Consider the following 18,110-nt stretch of genomic DNA (forward strand, 5'->3'; position numbering starts at 1 on the left):
GTTGCCATGGGGTCGGCAGGCTGGCCGACAGCACCATACTAACCAATGACACTTTAGAGCCAGGACGCATGGCATCATTCATTATTATTATACTGGTGGCGGCTAGCTCACCCCCACCATGGCAACACACGACTCTGATCCAGGGCAGGCAACATGCAGGGGCAACCCCAGGATTCAAGAGAAGAAAGAAGTCCGCCACCTCCAGACCTACCCCACCTCCTTCAATCTGCTGCACTACTGGAGCGAAAAGGTAGAGCTCTGTGAAGAGAGTACTGGGTGCTGTGGTGAAGGGGAGGGGGCCTCTGACAAAATTGAGGAACCTCGGGCATGAAGGGAGAACCTTTGATATGAAGGAGGATCCTTTGATGTGATGGGGGAATTTCTCATCTCTGACGCGATGGATGAACCTCAAACCTCTGACGTGATAGGGGAACTTCTGATGTGAAATTATTTTCATTAAAGCAATTGTGTGAATTGTCCCAGGATCAGGTTTCCCACTAAAAATTAACAAAAAGTTTTTTACATTTTCGACTGGGTGCCTGTACTGAAAAAAGTTTAAAAAATGTTGGATTAAGCCATTATTCACATTTATTGCAAGCATAGCTAGGTGTAACAGAGCCTTTTTCACATTATGCATGTGCTATACATTAATACAAAGTAGATCAAAAATAAAAAAAGAAACAAGTGTATCAACAGATAACAAGAACGTCCTCCAAAGAAGTTCTTGGAAAATATCCAGTGGATAGCCAGTAAAAAAAAAACACTTTGAGTGTGCTCAAAACCATGCAGTGGTGCCAAAAAGAAGTTATCCTCTACCTCCAACCAGCACACCCAGCCTCTTACCGCATGATGTTGACTACCAACGTTAGGCGGTTAAAAAGCACTCATGTATCATAATGGCATTACCAGACTTCCAGGATCCCAATCCTCTGACACTTGTGTGCTGCAAGCACACCCCCAGGGTGGTAGATCGCTCTACCAGAACAAAGAGTTACCTCTCCAGGACATACAGATTAAAAGAGGAAAAAAAGCCACCTCATATTGTGGTAACAACGAACTTTCGCATTTATTATAAACTCAATACACTCACATAGATCAAAATGAATTTGTCATATTACAAAAAGACAGGAATTTCAAACCAACAAGATTGCTGCGATCCTCTATGCAATGATGTCACCTGCCGTAGAGCCACCCTACGTGTTTTGTCATCAAAAGAAGTCGTCAGGGCTGTGGCCAGTGATTGTCATTGTGCCTTTTATAATACGCAAGCGCATTATGCACGACTTATAGTACAGGAGCAGAATCGTGTATTTATGGCTCCGCAGACTTCGAAACAGGACAGCCTGAAAAACACGGGTAAAGACGTGGTGCTCGCATTAAAGTCAGTGGGGCAGAAAACATAGTTCTGCCCCAGTAAAAGCTCTTGTAATTTTTTGAGTGTCATGCAACAGACAACAAGCAACAAAACCCTCAGGTGAACAGGTTTATTGAGAATAATGGGATTCTTCATCTTGAGTGTTGTCACGCTGCACGAATCAGAGAACAAAACCGTTCAGGTGTCAATGGGGGCTGACTTTTGTGCTGATCCAATATCTCCAGTGCTTTCTGCTGCACTGACTTGGAACATGTAGTTGTGTAAGGTTAGAATCTCACAAAGTTATAAGGCCATTAGATTAGCAGACAGCCAGGAAACTAGTATTTTCACGGGAAGGTATAAATGACAGCTTATATACACTATATTACCAAAAATATTGGGATACCTGCCTTTACATGCACATGAACTTTAACAGCATCTCAGTCTTAAGCCCCGTACACACGTACCGATGGTCGGCTTACAAATGTTCCTCTTTTCTCCCCGGGATGTCGGTGTCTGCTGAAAAGTGCAAAGACAGCACAAGGACAGCACAAGAATTTTGTCCGCCGACTGCAGAAGTGATGTCATGTAATGGTTAACTTTCCCTGTGTTTTCTATTTTCTGAGCATGCCCAGTCTTGCAAATCTGCGGTCTGTCGGCCGAATTGTGTACTGACAGGCGAACAATCGTCCGTTCTGGTGTCGGCATACAAATATTTTCATGTTTGCAAGAAAGACTTTTGTCCGCGGATTGTGCGCAGACATCTGTCGGAGGCACCATACTAACACGCGTACAATCGGCAGATCCTTCGTCCACCGACGTTTGTATGCCGACGATCGGTACGTGTGTACGGGCCTTTAGTCCGTAGGGTTCAATATTGAGTTAGCCCATCCTTTGCAGCGATAACAGCTTTAACTCTTTGGGTAAAGCTGTCCACAAGGTTTAGGAGTGTGTCTATAGGAAGGTCTGACCATTCTTGCAGAAGTGCATTTGTGAGGTCAGGCATTAATGTTGGAGAGAAGGTCTGGCTCGCAGTCTGCACTCTAATTCATCCCAAATGTGTTCTATCGGGTTGAGGTCAGGACTGTGCAGGCCAGTCAAGTTCCTCCACCCCAAACTCGCCTATCCATGTCTTTATGGACCTTGCTTTGTGCACTGGTGTGCAGTCATGTTGGAACAGAAAGGCCCAACCCCAAATTTGGGAGCATAAAATTGTACAAAATGTCTTGGTATTTGGACACCTTAAGAGTATCCTTCACTGGAACTAAGGGGCCAAACCCAACCCCTGTAAAACAACCCCACACCAAAATCCACCCTCCACCAAATAATTTGGACCAGTGCACAAAGCAAGGTCCATAAAGATATGGATGACAGGTTTTGGGTGGAGGAACTTGACTGACCTCAACCTGATAGAACTCCTTTGGGATTAATTAGTGTGGAGACTAGGAGCCAGGCCTCCTCTCCAACATCAGTGCCTGACCTCACAAATGCGCTTCTGGAAGAATGGTCAAACATTCCCATAGACACACTCCTAAACCTTGCAGACAGCCTTCCCTGAAGAGTTGAAGCTGTTATAGCTGGAAAGGGTGGGCCAACTCAATATTGAACCCTATGGACTGTGACTGGGACACCATTAAAGTTCATGTGCGTTCAAAGGAAGGTATCCCAATACTTTTGGTAATATAATGTATTTCTTTCAACTCAAGTTTTTTTCAAAAGAAGGACCAGATGGAGGTTACAGAAGAACAACATTCTGATCAATGTTTTAAATTGATGTGCTGTATCAAGCTCCTGACAGCATGCCACTTAATGAGCATATTGTGTGATTGTAGGAGAATATGTTTAGATGAAGCAAAAAAAAATGTAAACTACAAACCAGAGTTGTCAACCTCTAGGAGCGTTGGTAATCATTTGAAGAGACTACCTGTACTGTAATATTCATATATATTCTATTGTATATATTTAGAGCACCCCCTAAGGAGCCACAAGTAAATTGGGATTCCCCCTTCTGCACAGCCAAATTTCCACAGTTACTCCAGTCAGAGCACAGACTGTGACTTTGTTTATTTGAGGGTAATAAACTTGGATAGGGATGGGAGATTATGGGATGCCCACTTGACGTCAAAAAACTTAGGTTCAGCTCTTCCTATATACAGTCCTATACACAGTTTCTATATACAGCTCTCCTTCTTCCTTCAGCACACTCTTGCTTGCAGAACCCAGCTACTGTATGTCACCCTGTTGTGGTTTTGTACCAAAGGCCTATTACAGGCAGGGACTCGCAGCCCCTATACTTGGAGAACAGGGTGACACAGTTCACGCTGTCCCAGCGCTTCCTCTCTGTGGACACTGCTCCCAGCACCACCTCTTCAGGCACTGCCAGCCCTCTTGGCTGCAGCAGCCACTTTCACTAGCCCTCAAGGCTAACTTCTTCACAGTCCTCCAGACTGACATTCTGTACAACAGTCCTCCAGACTGACACCCAGGAGATCTCCCAGATGTGCTGACCTGCTCCTGCTGTCCTCTCACTTGCTCCCATGCCTCCAGAAAAACATTCCTCTGTGTGTTGTAGAGGGTCCTTCCAGCACCCGAGCCCCAGACCCGAAATCACCCTCCTAGACTAGAGAGTGTCTTTAAGGGCCACCGACAGCCTCCTTAGAACTCCACCGACTGTCCCTGCTGGCCTGACTCTTGGCTATTTATGAGGTGGCCTGCCCCCTTTTCGCCCCTTTCTGCTGGGGATTGGCTGGGGCCCTCATAAATATTCCAAACAGCCCCTCCTAGCCTCTACCCAGTGCATCTGGAAGCTTTTCCAAGGTTCCAGAAAACAGGAGGAGACACCAGAAGAGCTGTCTAAATGAGTCATCCAACCTCCCTGAGTCATTTAGCCCTGACCCAGTATCAACCCAGACCTGGCTCTCAGCCAAACCAATTTGCCTGCACCAGTGATGGCAAACCTTGGCACCCCAGATGTTTTGGAACTACATTTCCCATGATGCTCAACTACACTGCAGAGTGCTTGCACATCATTGGAAATGTAGTCCCAAAACATCTGGGGTGCCAAGGTTTGCCATCACTGGCCTACACTAACAACTGAACCATGTACACCTAGGACACTAGCTAGAAGGTGCTACATATATAATTTAAGGAAAAAGGCATTTCCTGTTTTCTGTTTGTCATACTGGAGGGTTCTTGCACACATTGAGCCTCAGGGCGCATGCAGCGCCTCCATGTTTCAAGTGTTTCCTGGGAAAGTTAAAATATGCATATATGCTGCACAATAAGTGTGATGTGATTATTGATTTTTTTAAAGAAAAAAATTTAAATGTATTTACACTTTTACAGTCAAATTTGAGAAAAACCCATTCACACTGCATACCTGCATTTTATTTCATTTATTTTTTTTCTAACTTTTAGATGTTTCTAAGGAGAAGTTGGTGTCATGGCTAATTGTAAGAATTTCTTGACAGTCTAAAGGGCCATACACACTATAAGATTTTCTGAAGACTTTTTCCTTTAGACTTACCAAAACCATATAATATGAGGTCAAACCTAAACACTTTCAATTTGTATGCAATCTGGCAGGCCCTTGCACTACATAGAAAAGGTAAATCTGAAGGAAATCTAACCACAAAAGTTGGATAGTGTGTATCCAGCTTTAAGCTGCCCCATCGGCACATTACATTCTTTTTTTTTTTTTTTTTTTTCAGTTTTTGCAGTTATAGCATTAGTTGAATGTAATGCGTACATAACATCAGAAGTCATAATTGTTAGACCCTTAGAGCATATAGTGATATGAACAACCATATCAATGAACTACATCTTGTGCGACGACATGAGATGCTGGTACATAAAGCAATGCCTGAATGACTCTACATAATAGACAAAAATTGAGCAAGTGACTCCAAAGATAGACTTTACTCCAGGAGCCCTAAAGGAAAGAGTGTAATACAGATAAACTATAAGAAGGGAAAATAGGCCATGTGAAAGCAGCAAAGTAGAGAGGTATTGGCAGAAAATAAAGAGTAAAAAAAATGGGGGGGGGGGGTGGAGGAGTTAAAAGATAGACTGTAGGGTACCTGTTTGCGACTGTCATCTTGTAATACAAAGTGGTTTACAAACTTAAATTGGTCCCAATATTGATGCAATACATCTATATTCCATTGATGGAATACATCCTCAGTAACACATTAAGCAGGTGAATTGAGTCCAGAAGAACCATATTTTTTTTAATCATTCATCATTGCAGTTTGCTGTGGACAAAAGTCCCTCCGTCATTTTAATTTTGCTAATCTTCGAAAACCGCCAACCATTTAGAGGTGGCATAGTTTACTTTCAATAAATTGGAATGCACATACAGTGGGTATAGAAAAGAATCACCCCTAAAATAATCACATTTTGTTGCTTTGCAGCCTGAAATGAAGACAGACAGTTTTTGTTTTATCCATCTGTATTTACTAGTAGAACTTATACAATCCCAGTGAAAGATATAACACCATCATGTCAGAAAAAAATAAAATAATTCAAAAACAAGATCACTGCGTTGGAAAAATTATCACCCCACTGTTGTCAGTATTTTCTTGGACCACCTTTTGCTTTAATTACAGCCTTTAGTCTGTTGGGATATGTCTCTACTAACTTTGCAGACTTTGTAATATTTGCCCACTCTTTGCAGAACTGCTAAAGTTTAGTTACATTTGATATTGACCCTTTGTGGACTGCAGTCTTCAAGTCATTCCACAGATTTTTAATGGGGTTTAAGTCTGGGCTCTTAATAGGCCATGCAAGGACAATCACCTTTTTCTCCTTTAACCACTGTGTGGTCATTTTTGCTGTGTGCTTAAGGTCATTGTCATGCTGGAAGGTTAACCTTCTTCCCATTGACAACTTTCTGGCAGAGGGCAGCAGATTTTCAAGATTTTGATGGTATTTTGCCCCATTCATTTTCCTTCTATCCTGATAAGTGCTCCAATCCCTGCTGCAGAGAAACACCCCCGTAACAAAATATTACCACCTCCATGCTTTGCTGTAGGTATGGTGTTATTTGGATGGTGAGCTGTGTTGGATTTCTGCCAGACAAATGTTCTGGGGTTGAGGCCAAATAATTCAATTTTAGTCTCATCTGACCATACCATCTTGTTTCATGTGGCCTCAGAATCTTCAAGGTGTGTATAAGGTGGTCAGATGAAACTAAAATTGATTTATTTGACCCACAAACCTTTATACACCCCTTTAAATGACTTCAGACTTGGCTTAGAACAGTTGATGCAACTTTACTTGAACATTTGGAGGTCAGTTGAATATGAAGAGTACAGTGCAACAGTCCCTAACTAACTCGACTAGCCTGCCCAGACATACCACAGGAAGGTGATAGTCCATTAGTGGCATCTTCCAAGATTTTGTAGTTCTCTGGACTCCCGGGGGCTTCTGATGGACTGCAGGCCGCGGCAGTCCTCCATTTGGTGCTCCACAGACATCATGCCATCTTCCTGAGCGGCCCAAAGCTCCAGAGCTTTTCCTTCCCCCTTATTTATATCACAGGTCTGATGGCCTGGGAGAAAAAAGCCCAGGAAAATCACTACAGAATATAGCCCCTTCCCCAGCCTGGGCCAGCCAACTGACTAACCTACTGTGTAACTCGTTTCTTGACTTTTATTTGAGATGATGGGTTTTCTGTTTGATTCTTTCTTTTTAATGATTCATAAAGGTGGTATTTAAGTCCCTTTCCCAGTTAACAATGTAGTTTGGGGTGTACGGTTCTGGAGGGTGGGTCAGAATGTGATAGGATTGAGATAAACCATGTTGGATTGGCACAGGACCTAGACCTAAGTGATGAGGTAATGTTTGTACCTTATCCCAGTGTGTGACAGGAAGTGGGGCAGCTGCATTGTTTTCCATAGAGGGAGAGGGGGCAGTCAAATATGGTCTGGGTTAATGTTAGGGAGCAAAAGTGCCCATCTGTTCAGAAATGGTGCAGGCAAAATGTACCTGTATGTATAGTATGCAACGGAAAGCCCCTTCTTTCTTCACCTATCCAAAACTGTTGGTGTCCCATCACCAGGGAAATGCGTGATGATGACTGTTCAGACATGACTAGTTGCCTATCTTTCCTAAATACATTTAAAGTGGTGTACCAATCCAGGTGATTATATAATAACTTAGGGAGTTCTTGTATGAGCCAATGTAGACCTTCAAGGGGAGTTTTGGAGATTGCTTGTTCCAACTGTACCTAGTATCTTTCAGAGCTGTTTGCACCATTCTAAGATCAGTTCAGAAGGGTGGCTCTATGAAATTTATTTGGATCAGGGAATTTTTACCACACCAAGATTTAGGCTGAGCTAATAGGGGCTGATTTAGATTGTGGCATTTATTAAACCGAAAGAACTTACCAAATTCCCTTTTTACTTGTGAGCACATTGTATTCTGACAGTGGGACTTGGCGCAGTCTGAACACACTGATCAGCTGTTGAAGCCAATTAGCTGCAGCCACTGATAGATAAAAGTTTTCCAACTTGTTCATTCAACAGAAGGGATCTAATTGAATGATCAAATTGTGTCAAACAAGGGCAGCCACACTGATTGAAATTCAGCCAGTCCCTGCTGAACTGAACAAATTTCGATCCATCCGTGGCCACCTTTACAGTGTTTTGTCCCCACACAAGACTGAGCTAATCCTCATTAACATACAATTCTGTTAAATTTGTAACCTTTTGTTAGAAAAGAGTGTTCAAATCTTGTTTACACTTGATAATGAACTGTGAACTCAGTACAGACAGCGTTAATTATGTTAAACATTACTCCACAGCCCCCTACTAAACGTTACAAAGAAAGGAGAACATGTAAGAATTTTTAAGCAAGGAAAAAGCACTTACAAAGGTAACCAGACATTTTTTTTTTTTTTTTAAAGGTATGCTATGTTAATGGGAAGATGTAACAATTAAAGTTACATAGTTGGTAAGTTTGAATAAATCCAGTTCAACCTTTGTGTGTGTGTGTGTGTGGATGTGTGTGTGTTTCTGTCAATACCATCTCCCATATCCCTGTATATTGCCATCACTAAGATGCCCATCTAAGAGTTTTTTGAAACTATCAACACTTCCCGCTGACACCACCGTTTTTTGAAGGGAGTTCCTCATCCTTACTGTGACAGTAAAGAGCCTCAAACGCAATATAAGATTAAGCTGCTTTTCCTCCAATTTCATTGAGTGGCCATGTGTCTTTTTAAGCTCCCTAAAACTGAATAGTTTTTCCCCTGTGCTACAATCGCTATTGAAGTATTTATACAGTATATCTCTATCATATCTCCTCTCGAGTGTCTCTTCTCCAGTGAGCTTAAGTTCAATGCTTGAAGTCGTTCCTTGTAACTGAGGTCCTCCATTCCCCTTGTTATTTATGTTGGCCTTCTCTGGACTCTGTCCAGTTCCAGCACATCCCTCCTGAGGATTGGTGACCAGAACTGGATGGCATACCCAAGATCTAGCTTTTTGCAGATTTTTGTAAAGTGGTAGAATTATAGTCTTATCTCCATTTTTTTATGCATGCTAATATTCGGCTTGCTTTGCTTGCTGCAGATTGTCATTGCATGCCATTTCTGAGCTTGTGATCTAGTAGGACCCCTAGATCTTTTTCCATCCTGGATTCCCCAAGAGGTTCCCACTCCAGCGATTAACTTACATTTATATTTTCAGCCCCAAAGTACATTACTTTTGTATTTTTCAACTTTATACCTCATTTGCCATGTAGTTGCCCACCCCATTATTTTATTGAGGTATCTATATCCTGTTGTGAAGTTATTGCCCTGCTTGGATTTGTATTGTCAGCAAAGACAGAGATTGAGCTATTTTTCCCATCCTCTATATCATTTAGAAATGAATTAAACAGAATTGGTCCCAGGACAGAGGCTTGGTACCCCACTTACCACTCCAGACCATTCTAAGTACACGTTATTTATCACGTTATCAGGTTATTTATTTTATTGTCCCTATAACCAGTTTTCTATCCAGGTTCATACCCTATGATCCATGATATCAGACCTCAATTTGTAAATTAAGCGTTTATAGGGAACTGTGTAGAATGCTATTGCAAAATCCAGATTCGCCACATCCACAGGCCATACTCTTTCTAGGTGGCAGATAACTTCCTTGTAGAATGTTAACAGATTGGATGACCATTCATAAATCCATGCTGGTTACTACTAATGATACTGTTTTCATCAGCAAATTGTTGGATATAGTCCCTTATCATCCCCTACAATAGTTTACATACTATTAATGTTAGACTGACTAGTCTGTAGTTCTCAGGTATGTGGTATATCTCTGCCCTTTTTTAAATATTGGTACCACGTTGGCTTTTTTGTTGTTCATTAGGTGTTTATTGAAAGAAAATTCAAAGTATCCGAACAACAAATTAGCACAGAATATCTGCTGAACATATGCGGACTACAAGAGATGGGCTATTCACAATTTCTGTAACATATTTAGGTAAATGATTAGATATAATGCAGTCAGTATGAATACCACATATTATCCGCAATAAATGTAGTTCATGAAATAAAAAGCATAGTAAGGAAATAAAGAAAAGAGGGGGAAGATGGAGAAGGGACAGAGAGAATGAGATCCTGCTCCTAAAACATAGAACAATATATATGGCTTATATAAGCAGGTGTATTATTAGGCTAGAGACATTATTTCAGCATAGGTGGAGGAGTAATTGAAGGTTAACCAGCAGGCCCATATCTTATGCGATATTGGAGCCAAAACTCTGTATTCGAAAGTGATATCTTCCATATGGTATATGTGATATACAACCTGCAACCATTGTTGAACATTAGGAATTGTAGGTTTCTTCCAATAATGAGAGATGGCAGATTTTGCAGCATTTAGGAGGTGAGGGGTAATGGATCGCTGGTATCGGCCTGCTGGTTCCCCCAAGCAATGAAAAAATGCAACCCAGGAATTATTATTGAGGGGAGAACCCAGAAAAAGTTCAATATATTTTAAGATTGAGGCTCAGAAAGGGCGTATGAGCGGGCAGATCCACCAGATACGAGCATGGGTGGCCACTTCTCCACAACCTCTCCAACATAGGTTGGATGTTTCGGAAACATTTGGTGTAGTTTTGCAGGTGTGTGATGCCATCTTGTTAATAGCTTATAGTTGATCGCCACGATTTTTGTGGAGATAGAAGAAATGTGAGATAGTTGAAGTATTTTAGATTTCTGAGTATTCGATAAGGAATGTTGAAAGTCCTTTACCCACAGTTTTAAGAAGGCAGGGGTAGTGACAGAGTCTAACGCCTTCAGTGTTTTGTAGAATTGAGATATGATTTTCTGAGGAGGTTGAGAGGCATTTAGCATATTTTCCACTGGAGTGAGGTCAGTCAGTGAATGTAAAGGTTGCGGTATAGTTTTAATAAATTGTTTCAGTTGGGCATATCTTCAATGGTCCATAAAGGAAAAGGAGGGGGTTTGAACAATTGTTTTAAGGGGACGCCAGTCCATGTTCCATCGTCACATAATGAAGAAGAGTAGGTGAGTATGGAAGCCAGCTGCAAAATTTGGGGGCCTGCTGTCCAGGAGGGAAGAGGGAATGACCTAATAGTGGCATTAGGGGTGAGTTGTATGACCAGCCATAAATTCTATGCATGGTGTCCCACAGAGCCAGAGTAGATATCGTCAATAGAGAAGTATTGGCTGAGAGACATCTAAACTTTTTGGGTACCCAGATTTAGGATAATAATTCTGAACCACTCAAGCTATGCTCTAAATGGACCCATAGTTTAGTATCCAAGCGATGCTTCCAATCAGAGATTCTATTCAATACAATTTAGTGGAAACATTTTTGATATTGTGAAGGGCTAATCCTCTGTCTGATTTTAATCTGGTAAGTGTGGAAAGAGAGATACAAGGATGAGTACGATGCCACACATATTTGATAACTAAAGATGTCAGTATCTTGAAAAATCCAGGGGGTATATTATAAGGTATCATTTGGAAAATAAAAAGCACTCTGGGTAAAATAAATTAGGTTTATCCTACCCAACCAGGAGGTAGCTAAGTGATTCCATTTATGGAGATCCTGTCTGATAGAATTTAAAAGGTGAATGTAATTATTGCGAAACAATTTGGTAGGGTCTGATGTCAAATGTATTCCTAGATACTATAAGGTTGCCAAGAAAAAAGGGTGTAGTCGCTTGGATTCAGATTGAGTCATTAAGATGTTAAGAATTTCCGATTTGGATAAGTTAATTTTAAAATTAGAAATTTTTACATAAAGGTCAAAGGCCGCCAAAAGATTGGGCAGGATGATATTGAGTTGTTGTATATAGAATAATATGTCCTCTGCATAGGCTGCATATTTATGTTCACAGTCACCAACTTGTATTCTATGGATGTTAGGGTTATGATGAATAGTGGCGAGAAAAGGTTCTAGGGAAAGGTCAAAAAGGAGAGGAGAAAGGAGCCAACCCTGTCTAGTGCCATTGTGTAGTGTAAAAGTGTCACTCGAGGTACCATTTATCCAGATTTGCATCAATGGTGAGTTATATAGTGCAGCAATCATGTTCGGCATATTTGGACCAATGCCCAAATGGGAGAGAGTAGCCATTAGGTATTCCCAGTCCACCCTGTCAAATGCTTTTTCAGCATCGGTGGATAGAAGAAGGGTGAGCTGGGAAGATCCACGAACATATGAGATAAGTGAGATTGTGTGGGCAGCATTATCTCCGGCCTCCCTGCCAGGGATTAATCCCGTTTGGTAACTGGAGATCCAGCGGGGGGGATTATTGGTAAGAGTCTTGTAGATAACACTTTCGCATATAATTTCGCATTGATATTTAAGAGTGAGATTGGCCTGTAACTTCCACAAAAGCTAGGTTCTTTCCCTGGTTTGGGAAGGACCGTGATATGTGCATGCAATGTTTCTGATCTCAGTGTGCCCCCAAATGAGAGTATGTTAATGTAGGAGGCTAGAAAAGGGAGTAACTTATCTTGAAAGGCAGGGTAGTAAACTACAGTAAGGCCATCCGGTCCCGGTGCCTTACCCGAAGCCATGGATTTTAGGGCGGCTCGCAATTAGGATAGGGAGATTTTGTCTTCTAAAATTTGGAGGGAAGGGGGAAAGTTTGGGAAGATATGCTTGGGATAGATATTCCAGAATCATAGGGTGTTATAATTCTGCATCTCCAATGGATTTATGTACATGGTATAGGTGTTAGTAAAAAGTTCTGAATTCATTAGCTATAGCTTTAGTTTCATGAACTAACATTGTCTGTTGTAGTTTTAATTTTAGAGTTGAAAGAAGCCTTTTTTTAGGATAAAGTGACCTAGCTAGAGATCTGCTCAGTTTATCCCCCCATTCATAGATCTTTTGAGTTATTCTTCGAAAAGAACGTTTTTGTTCTAGGTGGTAAAGGGCTTTCAATTCTTTTTTTTTTGTGTTAAGGAATGGAGAAGGGTAGGTGGTAGAAAGCTTTATGATTACGTTCAAGAACCTGAATCTCCTGGAGAAGCTCAGATTGGCAGTGCATTCTCTCCCTCTTTTTACATGAGCCAAGTTCTATGAATCTGCTCTGTATGTACGCTTTATGTGCTTCCCATAGTACCGCGGGGGTTGTATCCCCGGATGAATTCTCATTAAAGTAAGAAGAGATATCAACCCCAATCTGAGTCTTGTCAATGATGTCATTTAGTAATGAGTGATTTAGCTTTCGGTTAGTGGTTTTATGGGGAAGGGAGGTGATTGTTAAGGTTACGCATATAGGGGCATGATCCAAAATGGAGAATCATTCTATTTTGGCCTAGGATAGAAGTTCTAGATGATAATGATCAATGAAAATATAGTCTATCCTAGAACAGGTTTGGTGCGATTGTGAGAAAAATGAGAAATCTCTTTCTGATGGATACGCCAGGTATCCATGAGCTGAGAGTCATGTAGGTGTTTACAGAGGAAAGTAAAGCGTTTTATGAGAAATGGATGTTTTACCTTGTGAGGTGTCCAATTTAGGTTCTAGGGGTACAATGAGATACCCTGCTTAGATTATTATTATTATTATTATTATTAAGGATTTCTATAGTGCCAGCAGTTTACGCAGCGCTTTACAATATTAGAGGGAGACAGTACATATACAATACAATAAAATACAAGAGGATTAAGAGGGCCCTGCTCAGAAGAGCTTACAATCTAATGGATACAACCTTTCACAAATTCCTTTAATTTGTTGAAAGTATCAGACAGGAATCAAACTTGGTCCTGGTTGGGGGCATATATATTTGCCAACGTACATGGCATGTTACCCAGTGTGCCTTTTATGGATAAGTATCTCCCATAGATATCTGCCAGAGTAGAATCACATTTGAAGGACGTCCCTCTGCGGAAACCAGTGGCGACTGCTTTTGCTTTATGTACATCAAAGAGGCTATAAAACCAATCAGAGTAGTTTGTGGAAAACAATCTGGTGGCGGTAGATTGTGTAAGATACGTTTCCTGTAGGAAAGCCACATACCAATTGAGCCTTTTAAATTCCCTATACAAATTATGTCTCTTACCTAAGGTGTGCAGCCCCCGTATGTTAATCAAAATTAGACTTATAGAAGCCATGGGGATCTCAGAGTGGGATACTTACAGCATATATCTTGTAAATTTTGAAAAGGAGCAGGGTAAGGAAGAAAGGCGGGGGGAGAAGTGGAAACAAAGAGTGCAGGAAATGTTCGCATAGAAAAGGAAGGAAAGAAAGAAAAGGACATATGTGAGAAAGAGTCTGCTACATCTGTACAAGGCATGCAAATAATTGCAGTGCGCAAGCAGGGAATCACCATGTCTTGGGTATCCACCACTAGGTTAAGTTTTACTAAAAGTTTGTGCGAAGCCAGAGACAAAATGAGCCCTGCTAGGGAGGGAAGGCGGGGAACCACTAGAGTGAGAATTGTGCCCAATGAGGGAGAGAAACATCAATGGTTGCCCCACGGAGGTAACCAAATGTTACTTAAAACATACAAACAAAAAACCAACATAAAACTATAAAAACCATCTCATAACAAAGACAGTAGTATCAAGGAGAAACAATGAGCCTAGAAAAAGTGTTAGGTTTGCTAAATAGGCAGAACAAACTAGAGTAAGAGGCTTCACGAATTTGAACTTGTAGAAAAGATTGACCATGCTTTAATAGGGAGAAAGGTAGTCTGGGTGAAGACTGTTAGCATGGTTGCATACAGTATCTCACCCATTCTTCTGTGCAGAGGAAGGAGTAGCTGTACGGTGTTTCTTGGATGACTTTTGCCACTGTGGTTCAGGAGGAGGCTCCAGAATAGGGAGATCATCTTTCCAGCCTGGTAGTTCTGGTGGGGAGATGTTGAGATCCATTCAGAATTTGTCTATATCTTCCGGGAAGCGGAGAGTGGCGGTACGGACATCCCTGGTGGCAATAAGGCAAGCCGGAAAGCCCTAACAATATGATATGGCGTTGTTGCGAAGAGGCCGCAGGGCACAGCGCCGATCCAACGTCTCTCTGGCTAGGTCGGGGAAGAAGGAGAGTATAACTTCTCCTCATACATGGCAGATCACATCCCTTCGGGTTTCAGAGGACATGTTGCATGGACAGAGGGCACGATGAACCCTGTCAAGTTTTATGGGATGATCTGCGGGATTGCCCAAAAGTTTGTTAAAGATTCCACGGATCGTAACTAGCAGGTCTGCATCTTGTCGCTTCAGGGAGACTCCGGATTCAGATATTGTTTCTCCGATTCCTGTTTTCTTGATCCTCTATCTTGTAGAGCGCCATCCTGTGGGCGATAGCCAAGCATCTAGACTGATGTTTGAGCTCACAGATGGTAGCTGTGCGGCGGTCCAGACGGTGTTCAGATTCCGTAATAGAACCTGAGATAGATCAGAACTGACGGCCGATGCTTCCTTCTTAATAGCCTTTTCTAGGCTATGGAGCATAGAGGCTAATAATGATTTGGTGGGGAGACTCACTAGAGCTGCCACTTCTGATCCCTGTGGGGAGCAGCCATCTCTGCCCGAACAATATTAGGAGGCCGGGGAGCTACGCCGAGAAGGAGGTCTGTGGCGAGAGGTGGAGCCAGCGCCATGAGGAGAACGGCCTAGATTTCCCGCGTCTAGAGAATCCTCTGGTTCTGCCGCTAGTAAATGTTTAATGGACCCCGAAGAAGGGTTCTTAGCTGATACGGACTTTCCAGTATGTTTCCCCATGTCGATTGTGATTGTTTTTAAGCTCAATTGTGTGCTGGTATAGCATAAAAGGGATACCTCACCGAGAAAGTGTCTTCACAGCTTCATGCGGAAACCACGTCCCACCACGTTGACTTTTCACCAATCAGCTGGTACAATTCCTGTCACTACACTGTCCATAAATAATTAGGAATAACGGTCTGGCTATTCCCTCCAAAACCACCTAAAGCAGTGGGCGCTGGTGGTTGATGTCACAGCTCTGTGTAATTCAGCTCTGTTAGCATGCACATTTAGCAGGGGAGTTGGAGCTTTGTGGTCACGCATAAAAAAAAAAAGGTAAGTAAAAAAGTTATTTATATTGCAATTTATGCTAAAATGTATGTGCTGAAACAGGAAGCAGTGGGGATGCAGAATTTAAAAAAATGTGATGTTGTATAGTCCAAACTTCTACTTTACCCATTAAGGACCGCCCCAAGTACATTTACTGCGGTAGGGTGGCCCTTAAGCGCAAAGGCTCTGGGCTCTAGGGGGCGCGCGCCGCAGAAGCCGCGCTCCCGATGTGATTGGACACGGCAGGAGCCAATCAGTGGGTGCGGCAGCCGCGATGGCCACCGGCAGCCGCAATGAAGAATGACAGAAAGGCGGTCTGCCTACGTAAACAAGGCAGACTGCCGTTCAGTCAGTCAGGAAGAAAGAGATCTTGTGTTCCTACTAATCAGGAACACGGATTTCGCTCTTCCTGCAGTCAGTCCGTCCCCCACACAGTTAGAAAGCACTCCCTAGGAGCACACTTAACCCTTTGATTGCCCCTGGTGTTAACCCTTTCTCTGCCAGTGTCATTTATACAGTACCAGTGCATATTTTTAGCACTGATCACTATATTGGTGTCACTGGTCCCTAAAAAGTGTCACGTAGTGTCAGATTTCTCTGCGCAGTCGCAGTCCTACTAAAAATCGCTGATTACTGCCATTACTTATAAAAACAATAAAAAAAATAAAAAGTCCATAAAACTATGCCCTAGTTTGTTGACGCTATAACTTTTGTGCAAACCAATCAATATACGTTTGCTGGGATTTTTTTAGCCAAAAATATTTAGAACAATACAAATTGGCCTAAACTGATAAAGAAATTAGAGTTTTTAAATTTTTTTATTGGATGTGTTTTACAGCAGAAGGTAAAAAATATTGTTTTTTTTTTTCAAAATTGTCGGTCTTTTTTTGTTTATAGCGCAAAAAATAAAAAACGCAGAGGTGATCAAATACCACCAAAAGAAAGCTATTTGTGGGAAAAAAAGGACATCAATTTTATTTGGGGACAATTGTCAGTTAAAGCAATGCAGTGCTGTATCGCAAAAAATGGCCTGATCATTAAGGGGGTAAAACCTTCTGGAGCTGAAGTGGTTATAGAGTACCTCCACTTTTGTTAAATAAAATAAAAATTCCCTCTGATGTGATCATTGTACATTGCAAGGATTTTAACAAATTTTGTTGCAGATTCCTACCTTTTGTTGCCCTGATGAAATACGGTTTGTTTCACTTGTTGCAGAGTGATTCTGAATTGGAGGGCCTGGTCCATTATAATCAGCTGGTGAACTCTCAATGTTCAAATGAGAAAAGTTCTGAACACTATAGAAACCACTTGGTGATTCAGTAAATACTGAATACAATCTTGACATTTCACAATGTACAGCAACAGTATCATTTTTATAAAGCCCTACCTATTGTTTTTAACAGCAATCATTGGCCTATATTCAGGTGACTGTGCCTGGGCTGAGATAATATCAGTCTACTTTAGGCAGATGGAAGCAAGAAGATCCTTTGTCATCATTCTGCTCTTTTGGAATGATTAGACTGCAACTGTGTATCTTTGTAGCAAGTCACAAGGTAAGAGACTGCAGCAAGGGCTGATTTGTGGCGGACATTTGTGAACAAGTATTTACATGATAAGAACTGTGCAGGTGTGAGGATACACATGACAATGCCATCTCCGAACCAGCATCTCAGTCCATAAAGAAGAAGCTGACCTTGCTCTGCCTAGTGTGCATAGGGGAAGGGGAGGGATCCAAACCTGCCTAGTCAGTATAAATGCAGGGCCTCTAGGACAATGGACTAGCTCTAAGGAAGGGAACTTGTCTCACCGAAACGCGTTAGCAGTCCAATCACAGGGACCTGTCCTCCACATAGAAGTCTAGGCCACAAGGATGTGTCCTACTCCACATAGGAGTCGATATGTGATATGCGATTTTTATTATTCATGTTTTGTGAGTATGTTTTTGGCTTTTCAATATCATTTTGTAAAGGTGTCCAAAGGTAATGCCCTAGGCGTTTTCGCCTCCTTTTTTGTTTGTTTACACATTAAGGCCAGCCATACATGCTTTGGTTCAGCAGGAACCGAACCAAGGTTGAACCGTTAAAGGGCAGGCTGAATGTACCAAGATCAATTAACTTGGGTACAACCAGCCTGCCGGATTCTATTGCGATAATCGCTAGTGGCTGCTATGGCCGCTAGCGAAAATCACTGTCTTCTCCCAGCTGGGACAGCTTCTCCTGCCCCCCACCGGGAGAAGACAA

At 41.9% G+C, this 18,110-nt stretch overlaps 1 protein-coding gene across 1 annotated transcript in view; it reads left to right on the forward strand.

The window, feature by feature from the left end:
• Positions 1-14,958: 14,958 nt before the first annotated feature.
• TTYH3 (tweety family member 3) overlaps positions 14,959-18,110 on the forward strand; it is a gene marked incomplete at its 5' end in the record, with an annotated part of 144,241 nt that continues 141,089 nt past the window's right edge. The window contains 2 exons of the mRNA XM_082261693.1: positions 14,959-15,028; positions 15,123-15,179. Coding sequence (XP_082117819.1) covers positions 14,959-15,028; positions 15,123-15,179 — 127 coding nt within the window. The remainder of the gene's footprint in view (positions 15,029-15,122; positions 15,180-18,110) is intronic.

This window comes from Pelophylax lessonae (assembly GCF_965119305.1).
Source record: "Pelophylax lessonae genome assembly, chromosome: 6".
In the NCBI taxonomy this organism is placed as follows: domain Eukaryota; kingdom Metazoa; phylum Chordata; class Amphibia; order Anura; family Ranidae; genus Pelophylax; species Pelophylax lessonae.